The following is a 17,872-nucleotide window of genomic DNA, read 5'->3' on the forward strand; positions in this document are numbered from 1 at the left end:
TCTCCCAACACGCGCAACTCCTACCCTCCTTTTTACTTTTGCGCGACACAATCCAGAAGATCCATCTCGACAGAGACCCTTCTACCCTTGACGCCTTTCTCGGACACCCGCCGGCCAAACATTGTCTTTTCCCCCTTCTCCTGACGGTCGGCAAGAAAACACCACTCAACAATCACATCAACCCACGCAACCGCAAAGATGGCTGATCGATACATCCCCGAACATCGCCGTACCAACTTCAAGGCGAAGAGCACCTTCAAGCCTGAGGAGCTTCGTCGTCGCAGAGAGGAGCAGCAGGTCGAGATTCGCAAGGCGAAGAGAGAGGAGAACTTGGCCAAGCGTCGTGGCATTGGCTCTGGCGAAAACAGACCCGGCGCTTCCCTCGGAGCCGCTCCTGACAGCGATGACGATACCGCTCCTACTGAATCCCAGGTAAGTTTTGCTTCATGTTTTTTTGCGATGTTCTGGCCTTCGAATCTTCTTTGTTTGAACCCCGCCAATACTGTTGCACCCTTCGTCTTATTTCCTCCCCCTCCTGTTGCCAGGGCGCCTTGCCGTTGCCCCACTTCCCTTTTGGCGCGAGTCGGTCCCTCTCTGCGTCTCTGCAGCCTCAAGCTTGCGCAAAGAGCTCGAATCGAACTCTGCTTCATCACAAGCTATAGCTCCTCCATTCATTCAAAGCAGCCATGCTAATCTTTCTTAGCTTAATGAGGATCTCCCCCAGATGGTTCAGGGCGTCTTCTCAGAGCAGATTGACCTCCAGATCCAAGCGACCACCAAGTTCCGAAAGCTGCTGTCCAAGGAGCGCAACCCTCCTATCGAAGAGGTCATCAAGACCGGCGTTGTCAGCCGCTTCGTAGAGTTCCTCCGATCGCCTCATACACTCGTCCAATTCGAGGCCGCCTGGGCGTTGACCAACATCGCTTCCGGTTCCGCCACGCAGACTCAGGTTGTCATCGAGGCTGGTGCAGTCCCCATCTTCGTCGAGCTCTTGGCAAGCCCTGAGCCCGATGTGCGTGAACAGGCTGTTTGGGCCCTGGGCAACATCGCCGGTGACAGCCCTCACTGCCGTGACTACGTCCTCAGCTGCGGTGCCCTGAAGCCTCTCTTGGCCCTTCTCGGAGACAGCCGTAAGCTTAGTATGCTCCGCAACGCCACCTGGACCCTCAGCAACTTCTGCAGAGGCAAGACCCCTCAGCCCGACTGGAACACTGTAAGGAAACATCTTTTGTCTTCGCACCTGTCCGTCGCTAATCATGTCTACAGATTGCCCCCGCTCTTCCTGTGCTTTCTAAGCTTGTCTACTCCCTTGACGACGAGGTTCTGATCGACGCCTGCTGGGCCATTTCATACTTGTCTGACGGATCCAACGACAAGATTCAGGCCGTCATCGAGGCTGGTATCCCCCGCCGCCTCGTCGAGCTCCTCATGCATGCCTCCACCTCCGTCCAGACGCCCGCTCTCCGCTCCGTTGGTAACATTGTCACTGGCGACGATGTTCAGACGCAGGTGATCATCAACTGTGGTTCTCTGCCTTGCCTCCTCTCGCTTCTCAGCTCCAACAAGGATGGCATCCGCAAGGAGGCTTGCTGGACCATTAGCAACATCACCGCTGGAAACTCCGCCCAGATCCAGTCGGTCATTGATGCCAACATCATCCCCCCTCTCATCCATCTCCTGTCAAATGGCGACCTGAAGACCCGCAAGGAGGCCTGCTGGGCCATTAGCAACGCGACATCAGGAGGCCTGCAAAAGCCGGAACAGATCCGCTACCTGGTCGCTCAGGGCTGCATCAAGCCTTTGTGCGATCTGTTGGCCTGCCCCGACAACAAGATCATCCAGGTTGCTCTGGATGGTTTGGAAAATATTCTTAAGGTTGGCGACCTGGACAAGCAGGCCGCAGGTGAGGGGCCCGACTCTGTCAACCGTTACGCTTTGTTTATCGAGGAGTGCGGTGGCATGGAGAAGATTCACGATTGCCAGACCAACGCCAACGAGGAGATCTACATGAAGGCGTACAACATTATCGAGAAGTACTTCTCTGATGAGGAGGAGAACGCGGATGAGGGCATGGCCCAGGGCACCGGTCCCAACGGTACCTTTGGATTCGGCACCAACGCCGCTCCCCAGCAGGGTGGCTTCAGCTTCGCCAATGGCGGCGATTCGATGGACATGTAAAGTACCAAATTGCCAGCGACCTTCGAAAATTCCGTTTGCTGGTTCAGCAACTTGCCAACATTGGATCAACATCCCGTCAACCCCATATTCCCCAATCCACAGCACCCACCGTCACCCATGCCCTTTTTGTCAGCGACGCATTATGCATCTTGCTAGGCTGACAGTTTTACAACACCCCCCACACATACACACAACACGTGCAATCGGCGTTCTCTAATATGGCTTGATGGAAACGATTGAAAGACATTCCCGGTGAGGAGAAGACAGGTCCTTTGGTAGCTTCAAAGCTCCAGCCTAGGAGAGGAAGAGAAAAGGCGGTGGACACGGGCCAAGGAACGAATGACGAGGCTCAGTTGGCACGGGTGACAGGTCTGCCGCCTCGCCGCTTCAGAGCTGTAGGTCGGGATCTGGTTCGTCATGAAAGTCAAATCTGGCCACTCAGGCGGACTTGTGTGCACCGTGGGAGAGACTGGCCACATTGGCGCAACATCTCGCCGCAGAAACTGCACCTGTAGGAGACGAGCTGATTGATGCTAGTGCATCTCAACTCGAGAGACAGGCCTGAGAGCCACATGAAATGCTCCCCAGAACCAAGTGGTAACTGGCTCACAGCGTTCATAGTCAACTTTCTGCAATAGCGGGCAGTAGTGGAAATCAACGTCAAATTCATGAATTGTGAGAGCATCACATGCTAACTGACCCGATGAGCGTATTGTGATTGTTGAAATGTCCTCGTATGCATGCCACATAGTTGCCATTCGGGCAAGAGAAGGTAGTTCCAATAATGAGACTTGGGCCTAGGTATGTGATCCGTGGTCAATCACCATGTTCAGAAAGATGCAGGGAATGCATTAGTGGCATCTAGGGTATCCGTTCCTGGTGACCTACGAAAGTTGCCTCAGCATGCTTAGGTACCTAAGTACCCTGTGCGCTACCTTGCCATGGGCCTCCGAGGTGCGGATACACTCCGCAGTGGATAAGATGATGGAAGTTGCGTTAGCGAACGGCAGCGCGACCAAACATCAAGAAACTCATACTACCTATCCTCTCCCAGTACAGAGTCGCGCATGCGCCCCGACCTTCCTAGAACACATCACCGCCGCAACTACTTATGCTTTCCCAGCTGCGCATCTACTAAAGCGAGCGTAGAAGTATGCTCGTACAAACGGCCAGGGCGAGATCAAAGAGCCCGGCTTAATCCGCCTAGCGTCTTACTCCACGACAGCGACAACCTCGAATCAGCCCGCAACTTTATTGCCAGCATCGCCAACATGGACGGTCGCGTAATACGAGGCGTTCAGCGCGCCGCACTTGAGCAATGGTCCGAATTCATAGCCAAGAGTCTGGCTCACCGCATAGATCCCGAGAAGTTCGAATCCTATGTTCCGTTTCTCCAAGCAAAGCATCCGTTGCCGCCAGTTGCCGTCGCCGATCTCTTCTTACGACCGCAACCTCACAATCACGAGAGCCTCGACCCTCGAGTCCCACGCTACCTCCAGGTCCTCTCTAGACTGAACTATATCGATACGCCTTCGATTCTTAAAGCTTTGTACAAGTATTCGACCTCTCGTGGCCACTCCCGAGAAGCTGGACAATTGCCCAATGTCGAAAACCAGACAACAAGCTTCCCACGATGGGAGAGCTCGTATGCGGCCGAGGAGGTCATGTTCTACAGGCTCACCAAGTCTGTAGCACAAGGGACCGCAATACAAAACACAGGGACGGGTCTTGAGATCGCCAACGTCATGGCCAAATGGATTGCGCTCTTCACCGACGCCGCCACAGCCTTCACGGTCGATGTCATGGGGCAGCTTCACAGTAGCCAGGTAAGAGAAGAGATGGAATCGGCGCGTGCCGCATTCGTAGCTTTGCTTCTCGGGGTGTGCGAAAATCAGGTTGTTCTCAAGGCTTTGAGTAAACCCGAAGCCCAAGGTAGGTGCTTAGGTACTGCTGCAATGACTTCGCGTTAGCTAATCTTGAATAAGAAATCAGAAAGGCATTGTCCGAAAGCCTCGCCAACTTCGTCCCAACCATCATGCAAAGTGCTGGCCCTATCGCGACCCGTCTCGATATGTTCCGGACGAGTACGCTAGCAGGCTTTGAGCCAGTCGACGAGCAGAAGAACAAGTCGAATGCCGAGATCGAGGACTTGTTTGACTCCACGGTAGCATTGGAGAACTTTGTAGTGTCTGAGCTACCGATAGTCAACTCGAGGGCTGGTCTTTACATATACTTGAATGCTGCAGTAAGATAATTGAAGCTGCGCTCTGGGGGAGGTGCTGACAGGAAGCGCAATAGCTAGTTGGCCGGCCATTGATCGATGATCTAGCCATCTTCAACTACTTGAACAATAGATACCAGGTATGACTTTTTTTGGTCTGTGCAGACACAACGCGCACACCAACTGACATCCGCAGGGCGATGTACAATCAACAACTGTTGACCTCATCCTGGTCTCGTTCGACATACTGGCCAATGCCGCCTCCCGCAATGAAGGGAAACAAGCGGCACATCTATTGCGCTCATTTCTCATGAATAAATTACCGATTCTGATTGAAAGTCTGAGCAAGCATATGTACGGCCCAGTGAATGCAGAATACTGCATCACGGAAGCTCTCAGCCGCGTCGACACGACCACCTTTCCCACACTATCATCAATGTTCGATGAAACCAGAAGTAACAATCCCTTCACAGACTCAGTTCGGGAAGACTTTTGCTGGGCTTGTTGTCTCCACGGCCTATTGCGGGAAAGCAGTATTGAAACTCTCCTTGGAGAAACACCCTATTCATCCCTTCCAGCAAGCGGGAGATACGTCAAAGAAAATCTTGTCGCAGAATGCCTTGCAGATCCGGAGAGAATGCAGGCTCTGATTGGGGAGCTAGACAGCAAAGAAGGAAACGCCGGCGCCGTGTGCCAAGCTTTGACAGAAGTCAGTCTTCCGTACTTATCAACGCAGGCTAATGCTGACCTTTAGCAGGTAATGGGGCAGCTTTGCAGGAATAAGGAGACAATGTCCCTGAAACTATTATGCAGTCAGTTGGCGCAGAAGCCATTGTCTCTTGATGTCATGCTGATGTTCGAGAAACCTGCAACGATTCTTCACCCTTTGTGCGACCTTCTGGACAACTGGAAGTACGATGAGGACCAAGGAGAGTATCAACCCGTGTACGAGGAGTTTGGCTCAATTCTGCTTCTCGTTATGGCTTTCGCATTTCGTTACGGTCTTTCGGCATCAGATATGGGGATCATATCCTCTGACTCTTTTGTGGCAAGACTGCTCGGCCACGGCCACCAAAGTCGGTCTTTGGAAGAGTTATCAGACCAAGAAAAGGGCCATTTGGATGGGTGGATCCACGGCCTCTTTGACTCGGAAGCGGGCGGACTAGGCGATGAGCTGATGTCGTCCTGCCCGCCTCAGGACTTCTACTTACTAGTGTCGACTCTGTTTCAGAACATCGTTGTAGCGTTCAGTACAGGACACTTGGCCGAAGAGAGCCTCAGAGGAGGCATTGAATGTAGGAGCTTTGGGAAGTCTGACTAAGAGTTGCGCTGACATGTTTACAGATCTTGTCGATACGTTCCTTCTGCCATCCCTCGTCGTTGCCATCACGTCTCTTGCCAACTCATTGTGGTTTGAGCGTCCTGACTGCCAAAAGGCGATTGTCAGGGTACTCAACTCTGTTTTGGCACCAACATCTATATCCAATGAAGCGCAAGCCATGCTCTCTTCTGTGATGAACATAGTTGCTAAGCCGCTGGAGCATTCCCTCAGGGCATACCAACGATCAGACCCAAAGAGTCAAGAGGTTGAACCGCTTTTAAAGGCAATCAAAGATAGTATCCCACTCTCCAGAAGAACGGGAGCCGCCGACCACCAAGAACTGGACGCTTGGTCAATGGGAGGATTCTCTAATTCTATCCGACAGACGCTACAGCAATTGGTGCAGTGGAGCATTCACCCAACAATGGACAGGATGCCTCCCGCGTACACCCATCGACAGATGTTGGTGGCGATGAAACTTCTTGGTGCAAAACGCTTACTACAACTCCTTTACGAAGACATCAGACAACAAACAGAAACGGGCAGCGGGAGCATCATTTACGATGTGGCAACAGCATTAGTCTGCGCGCCCGACGTGGTGAACACGCCGTCGAACCCGATCAACTTTATCGACAATTCAGGCAATGTACCGGCTCCCATCCCGAGGAAGCTTACTCTGCGAGAGGTTCTGAAGTCAGATGCCGAGGAGTGTAAAAAGCTGCAGAAGGTCGACATGAACCTTGCCGAGATTGTTGTGAGGCTGTACCGCAAGGTAGAGACTCAGATGGCCGTATCCCAGGCTGAGGTCATCCAAGCAGACACCATGCTGCAAACTGATCTCGGTCTGAGCTTAGACGCTGGCGCAGGCTCACTCGATGATGCCATGGCTGCCGCGGCTGCCAATGTTGCGCAAGGCGACGGGATGTCTGTGGACAACGTCAGTCTTGATCTGGGCCTAGGAGGTGTTGGCGGTGATCTTGGTCTCGGAGGCTCATCGAATAATGGTGGAGGGTCACTGGATCTCGGTGCCGACGACCTCTTCAGTGGCCTCGGTGCTGGTGACGATTTTCAATGGGACAACATGGACCTATCTTAGTGAACCTATCTTAGCACGGGGGGCATGTTCTCTTGACAAGGCCTTGGCCTCATAGAATAGTACTGCATATTGTATCAGATACCATCAAAAAGTATTTCCCAAATTCATCCACTTCTTGGTTCGTTCATTTGGCCTCCGGCCAGCTACCAATAATGAACTGTGAGTTGCACATATTTGTAAGCTCCCAATCCTCGGCCCCCATCTCAGCCTTCATCGCCACGTCTCTCCGGTCTCCGCACAAGCCTCCGATGAACATGGTGGCCATGAAATGATCATCCGTAGCATGCGCCTCGCGGTACATGGGATGCTTCATCAAACTCGTCACCTTGCGCCTCAAGAGCGGCCCGCCGCACGGCTTCTTGCCGCGGATGGCCTTGCCGTAGACGGCCTGGTCGGTGGGGACGTCCTCCTCGTACGCGGGACAAAAGGCGTCAATGACCTCCTGGCGGAAGTCCAGCGCCCAGGGCTCCGGGGGCGTAGGCTGGGCAAAATTGTCGCGGAACTTGAGCATGGGCGCCCAGTTGTTCCGGTAGAGGTTGTGGACGGAGCCGCCAGAGCCGATGAAGAGCGTCTTGTGCTTGGCGGCTCTCAGGGGCCGCAGGGCGGCGCCAACGGCGACGTGAAAGTGCGGGTCGTAGAAGTCGTTCATGGAGATGAGGGTCGTCGGCGGGCAGCCGGCGGGGAACATGCGGATGAGGACGAGGTAGGTGTCGTGGATCCAGTCAAAGGTCGGGTCCGTCTTGGCGGGGATTCCGGCGGCGGCGAGGTGCTGCTGGATCGTGGGGATGTAGTCGAGGTCTGGGTTCAGTTTGTAGGGGTGGTATTTCTCAGGGTTAACGTAGGCGACTGGTGACTTTGCGGGCGTTGGGTGGGCTGAGATGAGGACCTCACCGGGGGCGTTTGTGGCCCAGTGGGCTCCCTGGTGGTCGTTGTGAGTTGAGTTGCTTCCATGGGATATGAGATGGTAGGGAGAGGAGCCTACTTACCATCATGACAATGTGTTCGATACCCTGGGCGAGGGCTTCATCGCCGCACTTCTTCCAGTACGTGGCCGAGTTGCTCTCCTCGCCGAGCATCATTGTTGATCCATGCGCGAACAGGAAAACGGGGTTCATTGGCCCCTCATCTTTGGATCCCACCGCCATGATCTGATTGCTATCTGGGTTCTCAACTCGTCCGTCTGAGCTGATCGAAGTAAGGCAAGCGAGTAATTGGATGTCTACGCAGCGGAGTATGGGTCACGAAGATGAGCAACGGTCGAAAGCCGCCTTCTTAGCACTCGGAAGCTGATGAGACTTAAGACACTGAGATGGTTATCTTTCGCCTGTGTAAGGAATCGGCTGGTGGAGGATAGGTTTTGCCGCCAAAGTTCGTTAGGAAGTCGATTCGAACGGCCCCATTTACGGAAACTGGTCTGAGGATGATAAAGCCTTCCATTGTCGAGGATGCCTGGGTGGCCTGCCCGAGCTTGGAGTAGGTGGTGTTGGCGCTGGAGTGTCGGAGAATCAGCGGGACCAAGACCTGGGGTAAAGCTGGGGCCGATGGGGCCGGGGCGGGCACTTAGGAGTCTCTCCACTTCCCGAGCCGAACCCGAGCCGGGGAAAGTTGCCGAATATTGTTTGCTAAGGTAAAGGTAGGCAAGTGGTGTGTTCGGGACTCTGACAGGCGTGACAGGGTTCAACCTCAGTCTGTTTTCCAACTGTTGAATTCCTCAATGGCACTTCTTGGTTTCCCTAATCGTATTTGCGGCGAATTACTAAGCGGCATGAGTCCGGGAATGAGATGATTCAATAGCCTGATCTGTCGACCGCTCGTAATATGCCGAGAAGAGTTTTATGGAAAAGACGAGTGTGATCGAGTAGCATGCATGTAAACTAGAGGTACATGATATGATATGGTATGATACATATTGAGATTTGCGACTGTCCTCCGGCGTAGGACGATAGTTTAACCCCTCAGTTTCAGCGCATAATCAAATACCCGCCTTCCGCCAATCCATGTGCCGTATGCAAGACTCGGAAGTACAACGCTCATGATTAGACCGGCACCCAGCACGAACCCTTGCTCGAAGAAACCCAGTCTGCTATTGCCTGGCTGGTTGGTCGGGCGCAGCGGTGCGACAGCCAGGGCATGCAGATTCTGGGCGGTGATGGCGCCAGAGCTGGTGAGGAGCTGCTCCAGTTTCGCGAGCGCGCCGACGGGCTTCTCGACGAAATGCGGCCGGGCAACGGAGAACATTTCTCTACTGTAGCGGAATTCAAAGGCTACGTCGTGGGAGAGCGGTGCTGCCGGGCCGAGGAGGAGGTTCGAGGGGATCTGGTTGATGACGGAGACGTGGGCGGGGAGAAATTGGGAGAGGTACTTTGCTGCATCAGGGCTGGCGAAGAGATAGGCGGCTAAGAGAGGGTTCCTAGTCAAATTAGCAAAAAAGTCTTGATGTGACTGATGAGTTTTAGCTCACTCGAATTCATGAGTGTAAATAGAGTCTACAAGACCAGAAGAGGTCGTGATAGGCAGAAAGCGCCCACTGATCTTGATGTTCAAGAGGGAGGCATTCCTGATTGAATCAGCATCTTCGTCAACTACAAGTGAGTGAGATCCCAACTTACCTGTCTTGTATATCAACCAGCTTGAAGTCCTTGGACCCAAAGCTCGAGGCAAGTCTCTTGTCCTCAGCCTCCTGTACTGCCTTCCTCGTTTCGTCGCTGGCGCTGTCACTCGCACGCTTTACTGTAGTCTCACGGGCAAACGCGAGCGAGGCATACTTTGAGCACGCCTCAAAGAACTCCTTCTTCACGAACTCATTCACGAGAACTAAGTCTGGCGCATAAGGCGACTGACCGCCGAAGCTGAAGCGCGCCGCCGTGATAGCCTTGGCAGCGGCCTCAATGTCCGCTGTTCGGTCAACTATAGCAACGGTGCGTGCGCCATTGGCGGAAATGAGATGGTTTGCGCGACTAGCGTTCGGGGTCGCTGTGTTGGTTTGATCTACTAGGATTGCCTGTGACAGTAATGTTTCGTCTGTGATCTTCTTGGCGATGCAGAAGGCATTCTGATTGAGGGCACGCGTAAGGACGTTGCGGAGGACGGAATCTAGCTGCGACAACGTATCTTCGAGCTGTAGGCCTTCCTGTCAGCTTCTGATACAGGTGAGCCAATGTTGCAAATTATCAGGCGTACCTCGAGAACAACAACAGAGCCGGCAGCCAGGGCCGCAGCAAGTGGACTCAGAATAGAGAAGAGCCTGGTGTAAGTGGTCGGCCGAATGATCACCAGTCCGGCACCGGTCCTTCTGCTCGTGTTGTCCTTGCCATGAGCAACCAGATACTCGGCCTCAATCTCCTTCGAGAAGTTTAGAGACTCGTAGAAATGTCGCACAGCTTCCAGTGCGAGGAAGTGCTCGGCCTCGATCTCTGTCTTCGATGCGCCTGTATCCTTCTCCTGAGCGGCAGTCAGGGCCGCGGACTCTTTGCGCAGCTCGTTGTGGAGGCTGATGAGGTTATCCTGGCGGAAGCGAATGACTTCGGCGCGCCCGTCGACGAGCGTTACGAGCAACTTCTCTACAGCAGGATTCATTGCGGTGATGTTCTGGAGAGGTTCGGGAGGATGACAAGCACTCGTTGACAGGTGGATGGTAGAACGACTCGATTGCAACGAAAAGTTGAAGGTGCGACGATGGAATAATGTGCTATCTACAAGACCTGAGCTCGCTATACACAAGCTCATATCGGAATCATGGGCAGATCCGATGAACTCGGCAAGCTCAAACATCTGTCCGCGGACCGTAACCTTCGTTTGAGCTAGGCCCCGGCTTGTTGGAGGGGCGGAATGTGGAGGACAGGGGTGCTAGTCGTTTCTCGACATTCGTTGCTTGCGGGTTGACTAGGATCTGGTAGGCGGCAGCCTCCAAACCGACGCTTGCCACAGGTCTCATTGGTTCTCTCCGCACTTCCGACGCGGGCGTATCCGCAGGTTCATGGTAAGGTTGATCGGGTGGCGCGGGCTCTTGGGAAGGGACGGGTCGACGGTCGGCATATTGAAGCGGTGCCCTGCCTCCTCGTGTCGAATTTCTGAGATAGGCGTCTCCAATTCTCGAAGGCCATCTCTACCATTTCTTGTCGAAGTTGTCTGAGTTTCAATAGATTTCGCTTGTTCATCATCTCACCACACACATACGCAAAGACAATAAGCAAGGTCATCATGTCGGCAACTGTCACAGAGAACCCTGTCACGACGACAATCCAACGAGACTACCTCCACGACTATCAGATTCGTCTCACTGGAGGCGTTGAGGAAGCCTTCACGAGAGGCAATGCGGATGCTCCATCGCCAGCAGCAGTGAACCCGCCCGGATGGTACGACCAGCACCGCCAGGTCCCTCCATACAGGCCGGCGAACACGAATATGGATATAGCAGACAGACCATGGGGGTCAAATGGCATCGAGTCGGCCTTTGTGTTTGTCATGTTGAATGGGTGTTGGCTTCAAGGGGTGAGTGAAATGTGCAATCGTCGTTCGCGGCGTATGCAAAATGGGTGAAGGTGAGCATGCTGACATGAGTCCATCAGGTTACCAACTGGCTCTGGAGGTCGACGGGTGGAAGAGTGAATAAGGATATTTTCAGGTTCAAGGTCGGTGGTGAGTTTTGATGCGCTGGTTGTGAGATTCTCAGTGAATAGTGTCGCCTTAGAGGCATGGTGGTGGCGGATGGCACCTACTCTGTGTTCAATGTATTCAATGACAGCAATCCATTTTCTATGTCTGCAAGAAATCGTAAACCCTCTAAATCTCTCCTTTGATTGACTCCATCGTGTGGTGGCCTGGGGCAGGGAATCTGGTGTTTGCGACGAGTATCATCTCATTTGCCTTACCATAAGGTACCTAAGGGATCATAATACGAATAGTCCGTACCGAGACGAGGTAGGAACAATACCATGCTAGCTCCGCTCGTTGGGGTCAGCCCCTCCCCCACCGTTCCGCCCGTGCGCAACAAACGCCATACACGGAGGCGGCGGCGGCAGCGATGAGGAGTAGAGGCAGAGTGAGTACCACCCGAAGTAGGTTGATGTGTGGGAGGAGGGGTCCGATCATTGAAGCATCTTGCATCATCCGCTCCATTCATCTCATCGTCGGTGAAAGAGTTCAAGTGCCCAGTCCCGCCCACCCCATTGCAATAAAACCAAGGAACGCCCCTCCAAGACTTGACATCTCCTTCGACTGAACGCCAATCACCCCCAGCCTGAGACATATAGGCAAACATTTAGCTCCAATCACCATGTCTGTCAAGACCCCTCCCATCAAAGACCTGCTCGAGGTCACCGAGGACCAGGAGAACGGCCTCACCTTTATGAAAAACGTCTCCATCCCGCTCAAAGACTCCCCGCTCCCCATTCGCGCGAACGTCTACCTTCCGCTCACTTCGGATAAGGCCGCACGTTACCCTGTGCTGGTGACCTACGGACCATATGGCAAAGATATCCCCTATGCCAAGTTCTATCCCAAGTCGTTCAGCGAGGTTGCTCCAGATCAGAGATCCAAATACTCGGCCTGGGAGACGCCCGATCCGGTCTTCTGGACGAGCCAGGGATATGCTATCGTTCGAGCCGACGAGCGAGGACTGGGCCAGAGCCCAGGACTGTTGGATACCATGAGCCGTGGCACGAGCGAGTGCTTCTTTGACGTGGTTGAGTGGGCTGCAGATCAGCCCTGGTCTAACGGCAAGGTCGGTCTGTTGGGTATTTCGTATTACGCTGGTGCGTTGTTCCTCTTCTCAAACTATTAGCCGAGACCACTTACTCACCTACTACTCCCAGGTTCTCAATGGCGCGTTGCCGCTCGGCGGCCCAAAGGTCTCGCGGCTATCATCCCTTGGGAGGGTATGTCCGACTACTACCGCGACCGCTGCCGTCACGGCGGCATCCACTCCAATAAGTTTATCGGCTTCTGGTGGAACCGCCAGGTACTGGTCAATCAATATGGCAGGAAAGATAGATCCAAGCTGGACTTCCCTCCAGATGGTCCTGGAGCCAGAGGTCAGGAGGACACCATTGAGGGTGACCTGCCAGAAGACGTCCTGGTAGCCAACCGCCAAGATCAGACGAAAGACAACGAAGCTAACCGCTTCCGCGACGATGACTACTACGCAAGCAAAGAATACAAGCTCGAGGACATTGAGGTTCCTGTTCTGAGCGTAGCCAACTGGGGTGGCATCCTTCTTCACCTGAGAGGCAACGTGCAGGGATACCTCGGAGCAGGCTCCCAGCTCAAGTATTTGCGCTTCATCACTGGCCGTCACGATCTCCCATTTTACTACCCCGAGGAAGTGGAGCTACAAAAGAGTTTCCTCGATGCATTCTTGAAGGGTGAAGATAGAGTCGGCTGGAGCACGCCTGGCAAGGTGCCTCCCGTGACGCTTACTCTGCGAAAGGGCAACGTCGGATTCAACGACGCCGAGAAGGAGAAGGCGTATCCCAAGAGAGAGGAAGCTGCTTGGCCAATTCCGCGAACAGATTACACCAACTTCTATCTGACGCCTGACCTTGGTCTAACGACAAATGGCTCTGGCCAGGATCCCAAGACTGTCTCGTATAAGGCTTTGGGTTCCCTGGAGAACCCTCAAGTTGTTTCCTTCACGTCCGCTCCCTTTGAGCAAGAGACGGAGATCACAGGCCACGTCACGGCCCATCTCAACGTCTCGGTGACGCCCGACAACTCGGAAAATGAAACCGATATCGACCTCTTCGTGACCCTGCGCCACATCGACCCATCGGGCCAGGAAGTCTTTTACACCGGAACAGCTGGCGACCCCGTGCCGCTCGTCAAGGGCTGGCTGAGAGTGAGCAATCGCAAGGTTCACGACGAGAGCCCCAAGCACAAGTCCTGGCTGCCGCATAGAGAGTACCTCTCCACAGACGTCCTGCCAGTCAAGGCTGGAGAGGTCTACGGCGTAGACATCGAGGTCTGGCCGACAAATGTCGTTGTCGACAAGGGCGGCAAGATCGTCTTCGAGGTTAGCAGCGGCGACACCCAGGGCAGCGGAATTTTCCAGCACTGCTCAGAAGTTGACCGGTAAGTTCGAATTTGCTTAATTCTTTCCCCAAGGACTTTAGACTAACAACTCCACTATTCAGGCCTGCATCCAAATTCTCTGGATTGAACAATATTCATTTCGGCCAAGGCCTTGAGAACTATGTCACTCTACCCGTAATTCCTTAGAAGTAGAGAAAATTGAAGCCAGGTGCGGAGTTCTAATGCCGGAGTGTCTTACTCTCCATCATCAGCTGTGCCTGTGCCGAGTTTGCAAGTTGGTTTGGGCTCCGAGTCCCTGATCCGAGCCTCCTACGTACCTTTGGTGGGCCGGAGTTAAAATCCGGGGCCGGTGGGGGTGGGGGAGAGCGGGGGCGCCGAGGTTGGTGGTAACTACCTACCTCAGCAAACAGACATTTGAGCTCCAAGAGCTTCATCGCGCACGTGTAAAAGGAATGCAGCCTGCTGCGATACAATCAGAACCTCTCTATAGCCCAATCGAGCTTCATAAAGCCAATCATTGATACCAATCTCCCTGCCAGTATGAGTTTCTCCGAGCATTTCTCCCTTGCCAACATTCCGTACGGAATCGCCAGTGACGCGAACCATGCAAAAGGCGTAGTCACGAGAGTAGGGGACTCGGTCGTCTTCCTCTCTGACCTAAAACTCACAAATTCCGCGGATCTCAAGTCCGCTTTGTCTCAGGTCTGGCCATTTGTCCCTCTTAGTCACTTGTGAATACTAACAGCCTCAAAGCCGACCCTCAATGCTTTGGCGGCAGTAGAAAAGACGGAGCTCGGGATCCTCCGAAAGAACATTCAACAAACCCTTTCCGACGAATCGACTCTGTCTGAACATGGCGTACCGATCGCCGAGGTTCAGCTACACTTGCCAATCAAAGTAGACGGCTTCACCGATTTCTCGTGCTCCAAAGAACATCTCTTGAATGCGTCAGAGGCAGTTGTGGGCAAGGCCTCCATGCCACCCGCAGCACCGTACTTGCCCATCGGCTACAGTGGTCGGCCTTCTTCGATTGTACTTTCGGGGACGAATATCACGCGGCCGTACGGGCAATATCGTGACGGAAACAGTATTGGTTTCGGTCCCTCTAGAGCGCTCGATTACGAGCTCGAGGTGGCTTGCATTATTGGGAAACCGACGCAGCTTGGAGACCGCGTAGCTGTGACGGATGCCGACGAGCATATCTTTGGTCTCGTTCTGCTGAACGACTGGAGTGGTGAGTCTCGATCTTCCTTGCAAGACGTTCTTGCGATGCTAATGAAAGACAGCTCGCGATATCCAAGGATTTGAGATGAGTCCGCTGGGACCGATGAATGGCAAGTCATTCGGGACGTCCATTAGTCCGTGGGGTAAGTCAGACTCTACTCTGTCTCGAAATTGAAAGAATGCTTGCTAACTACGTTGTAGTGATCACACTCGAAGCACTCGAACCTTTTGCAACACAACCTCCTCCGAAGGATATACCCTCGCAGCCATACTTGTTGGACAACAAGGAGAAATCGAGTTACAATATCGCCTTGAAGGCCGAAGTAGTAACTGGCGACGGGGCTACGACGGTGTGTAAGGCGCAGCTCAGCTGGATGTACTGGACGTTCCGCGACCTAGTGGCCCAGCAAACAATCAATGGGTGTAATCTCAACACTGGCGATATTCTGGCGACGGGGACGGTGTCGGGAGCCGGCGATGACGAGCACGGGTGTCTGCTAGAGATGACCAAGGGCGGCAAGGTCGGTTGGAAGACGTCCACTGGTCAAGACAGGATGTATTTGCAGGACGGAGACGGCGTGCGCATCAGCGGGCAAGCTGGGGATGGCGTGGGGTTTGGTGACTGCGTGGGGTTCATCGGGGCCGCTCGGCCGTTTGGAACAGCACAGGTCCATTTGTGAAGCGACAATGGGTCATTGGCAAGAACGAGGAGCCTCGGAACTTGAACGAGTAAGGCAGGGCTGGAGTACAGATAGGGCGAAGGGAGCCGGGACCCCGGGGAGCTCCAGGTCTCTTTCATGGAGGACTGAAGTCGGCTTACAGTCTGGAAGGAAAGAGCCTAGGCATCTGCCTTACATATTACTCCGTTGGTGCGCGTGTATCGAAGTGAAACTGCGGCAGCAGATTTGAGCGGCTCGGAGAACGGGAAGTTAATGAACTGAACTGCTCCGAGCCTTCGGCATTGGGCTTCCGCGGAACCTCCCTGTAAGGGATCCTTCTCTGGGCCTAGGCCTTATTACCTACATAATCGTACTGCCTATACATAGCCTTCAGATCTTACCAAGGTGAAGGGAATTTGCCCCCAATGTCCTCCCCCACGCTTGGTTGGAGTCTTTGGGGATGGAGGATGGGGGATTGGAGGCGCATAGACCTACCGCGGTCCGCGCTATGCCTGTAGACGGAGAATTGCCATGCATCAAGAGGACCGCGGTAGGAGGGGGAAAAAACGCGACTGTGCCTAAATGGATTGAATAGGTAAGTCTTACCCCAAAGGTCCACCTTTCATCAGCCACTTCAATGACTGTGTGTTCAGTAAACGCACGTCCCATCGCGGTTGATTTCAAGATTCAGCAACTTCTTGGACTTCTGTCTGGCTGTCGGCAAGTTCGGAGCGGGTCCGGGATCCACTTGTCCGAGGTTTATGCGCACGAATCGATGGTAATCGGAGGAACGGGCTCGTTGGCTCTGGTATCCTGGTCCCCGTCACTTGTGTCAAATGTCCCGGTCGCGTCCGATTTCATGTGGGAGTGAAAGGCAGATTAAACCCTTTTGAAGCGATTAGATGGTCCAATCGTGACCATTTGCGCAAACCGCACCTTACCGCAGCTGTCTCTACGTATCACTGCATATCTCGCGTAGGGGTTACGTAGAACAGCTTCAAACATACTTTGCTGGGTTAGTGAAGGTTCATGAGAAAGACAACACTTTGTAAGGCAATTGGCTGAGGCACCTGTTATTGCTGATCTAGAGTACCTTATAGGGTAGTAGAATAAGTAGAAGAAGGTGGGGAAGACAAAAGAAAAAGATTGGACAGAGTTCGAGGCTACAGCTCTGCAGAGAGCGCAGGCTCGGGACGGCGGCAGCTACGACAGGCGTGGCCGAGGCGGTCAGAACCCCGAGAGCGAGCTTAAGCAAGCACGCGGACGGTGCAGCGCAAATGGTGCACATGTGCGTCCCAGCTGGTCCAGTGTCTGCATGTGCATGTGGCAGTTGAATGTTCGATGGCGCTCTCCTTCATCAGCCAAGGTTCCTACCTACTCCCGGGATACAATCGGCGATAAACCCTGCTTGTGTCTTATCCGATTTCTTATCGGACCAATCTGCAGGGGTTTCCAAAGGGGTCAACAATGATCCGGCGCGTGTTCCTGACTCCCGCGTGCAAGGAAGAAAAAAAAATTACGCCAGATGGCTGGCGATTCCGAAAAACGGGCACCAACCTTGGAATTAACTCAGGTTGCCGGGGGCAAAGGTAGGGTCAATGTGATGTGTCAAGTAGTGGTTAATTCTTCTAAGTAATATGGGCAGAAGCCCCTAATATAAGCAGAAGCCCCTATATATAGTTATAGCTAGTTACTACTAGTTATAGTACATAGCCTATAGCTATATAGTATAATAGCCTGCCCCCTAATTAAAATTTTATAACGTCCTCGTCGCTTATATTCCCTAATTATTTCCTTTAAATATAACGCTATTATAATATAATACTATCGTAATTATTATAAATATATTACTTAAAATGTTTTATAATAATTATAATTATTATATTTAATAATATAATACTTCGGTAATAAGTTACTAGGTTATCCCCGTAGTTTAGTATCGAGATCGCAGAGCACCTTTTTATAAATTATCTTTTACTTATCGTTAAGAATCGTTATATCGGTTATTTTTATTATATAATTTACTTCTTCTTACTATCCTCTTTTTTATATTTCTTATTAAAAAAGAATTATCCTCGCTTTATTATTTATTATTATCTTAATAATAATCTTCTATATAAACTTATAGAATTCTTTATTATTAT

At 52.8% G+C, this 17,872-nt stretch overlaps 4 protein-coding genes across 4 annotated transcripts; 3 read left to right on the forward strand and 1 right to left on the reverse strand.

The window, feature by feature from the left end:
* Positions 1-198: 198 nt before the first annotated feature.
* CLUP02_08365 (uncharacterized protein) lies at positions 199-2,178 on the forward strand (the record flags this gene model as incomplete). The annotated part of the gene is made up of 3 exons (XM_049287355.1): positions 199-432; positions 704-1,213; positions 1,267-2,178. 3 exons carry the CDS (start codon positions 199-201, stop codon positions 2,176-2,178), a joined length of 1,656 nt encoding a protein of 551 aa, XP_049144498.1.
* Positions 2,179-2,962: 784 nt separating this feature from the next.
* CLUP02_08366 (mediator complex subunit Med5) lies at positions 2,963-6,816 on the forward strand (the record flags this gene model as incomplete). Its single annotated transcript, XM_049287356.1, has 7 exons — positions 2,963-2,979; positions 3,206-4,110; positions 4,164-4,423; positions 4,477-4,539; positions 4,596-5,108; positions 5,157-5,694; positions 5,744-6,816. The coding sequence occupies 7 exons, from the start codon at positions 2,963-2,965 to the stop codon at positions 6,814-6,816; spliced, it is 3,369 nt and encodes a 1,122-aa protein (XP_049144499.1).
* A 124-nt stretch (positions 6,817-6,940) lies between these two features.
* On the reverse strand, positions 6,941-10,851 carry CLUP02_08367 (uncharacterized protein; the record flags this gene model as incomplete). The annotated part of the gene is made up of 9 exons (XM_049287357.1): positions 6,941-7,735; positions 7,803-8,001; positions 8,040-8,515; positions 8,797-9,226; positions 9,278-9,373; positions 9,426-9,934; positions 9,997-10,627; positions 10,656-10,733; positions 10,766-10,851. The coding sequence occupies 9 exons, from the start codon at positions 10,849-10,851 to the stop codon at positions 6,941-6,943; spliced, it is 3,300 nt and encodes a 1,099-aa protein (XP_049144500.1).
* A 165-nt stretch (positions 10,852-11,016) lies between these two features.
* Positions 11,017-15,802, forward strand: CLUP02_08368 (X-Pro dipeptidyl-peptidase C-terminal non-catalytic domain-containing protein; the record flags this gene model as incomplete). Its single annotated transcript, XM_049287358.1, has 15 exons — positions 11,017-11,307; positions 11,385-11,447; positions 11,496-11,575; positions 11,646-11,693; positions 11,758-11,857; positions 11,913-11,962; positions 12,055-12,569; positions 12,630-13,884; positions 13,947-14,019; positions 14,113-14,167; positions 14,336-14,547; positions 14,599-15,079; positions 15,132-15,212; positions 15,271-15,695; positions 15,752-15,802. The coding sequence occupies 15 exons, from the start codon at positions 11,017-11,019 to the stop codon at positions 15,800-15,802; spliced, it is 3,780 nt and encodes a 1,259-aa protein (XP_049144501.1).
* Between the last annotated feature and the right edge of the window lie 2,070 nt (positions 15,803-17,872).

This window comes from Colletotrichum lupini, chromosome 4 (assembly GCF_023278565.1).
Source record: "Colletotrichum lupini chromosome 4, complete sequence".
Classification (NCBI taxonomy): domain Eukaryota; kingdom Fungi; phylum Ascomycota; class Sordariomycetes; order Glomerellales; family Glomerellaceae; genus Colletotrichum; species Colletotrichum lupini.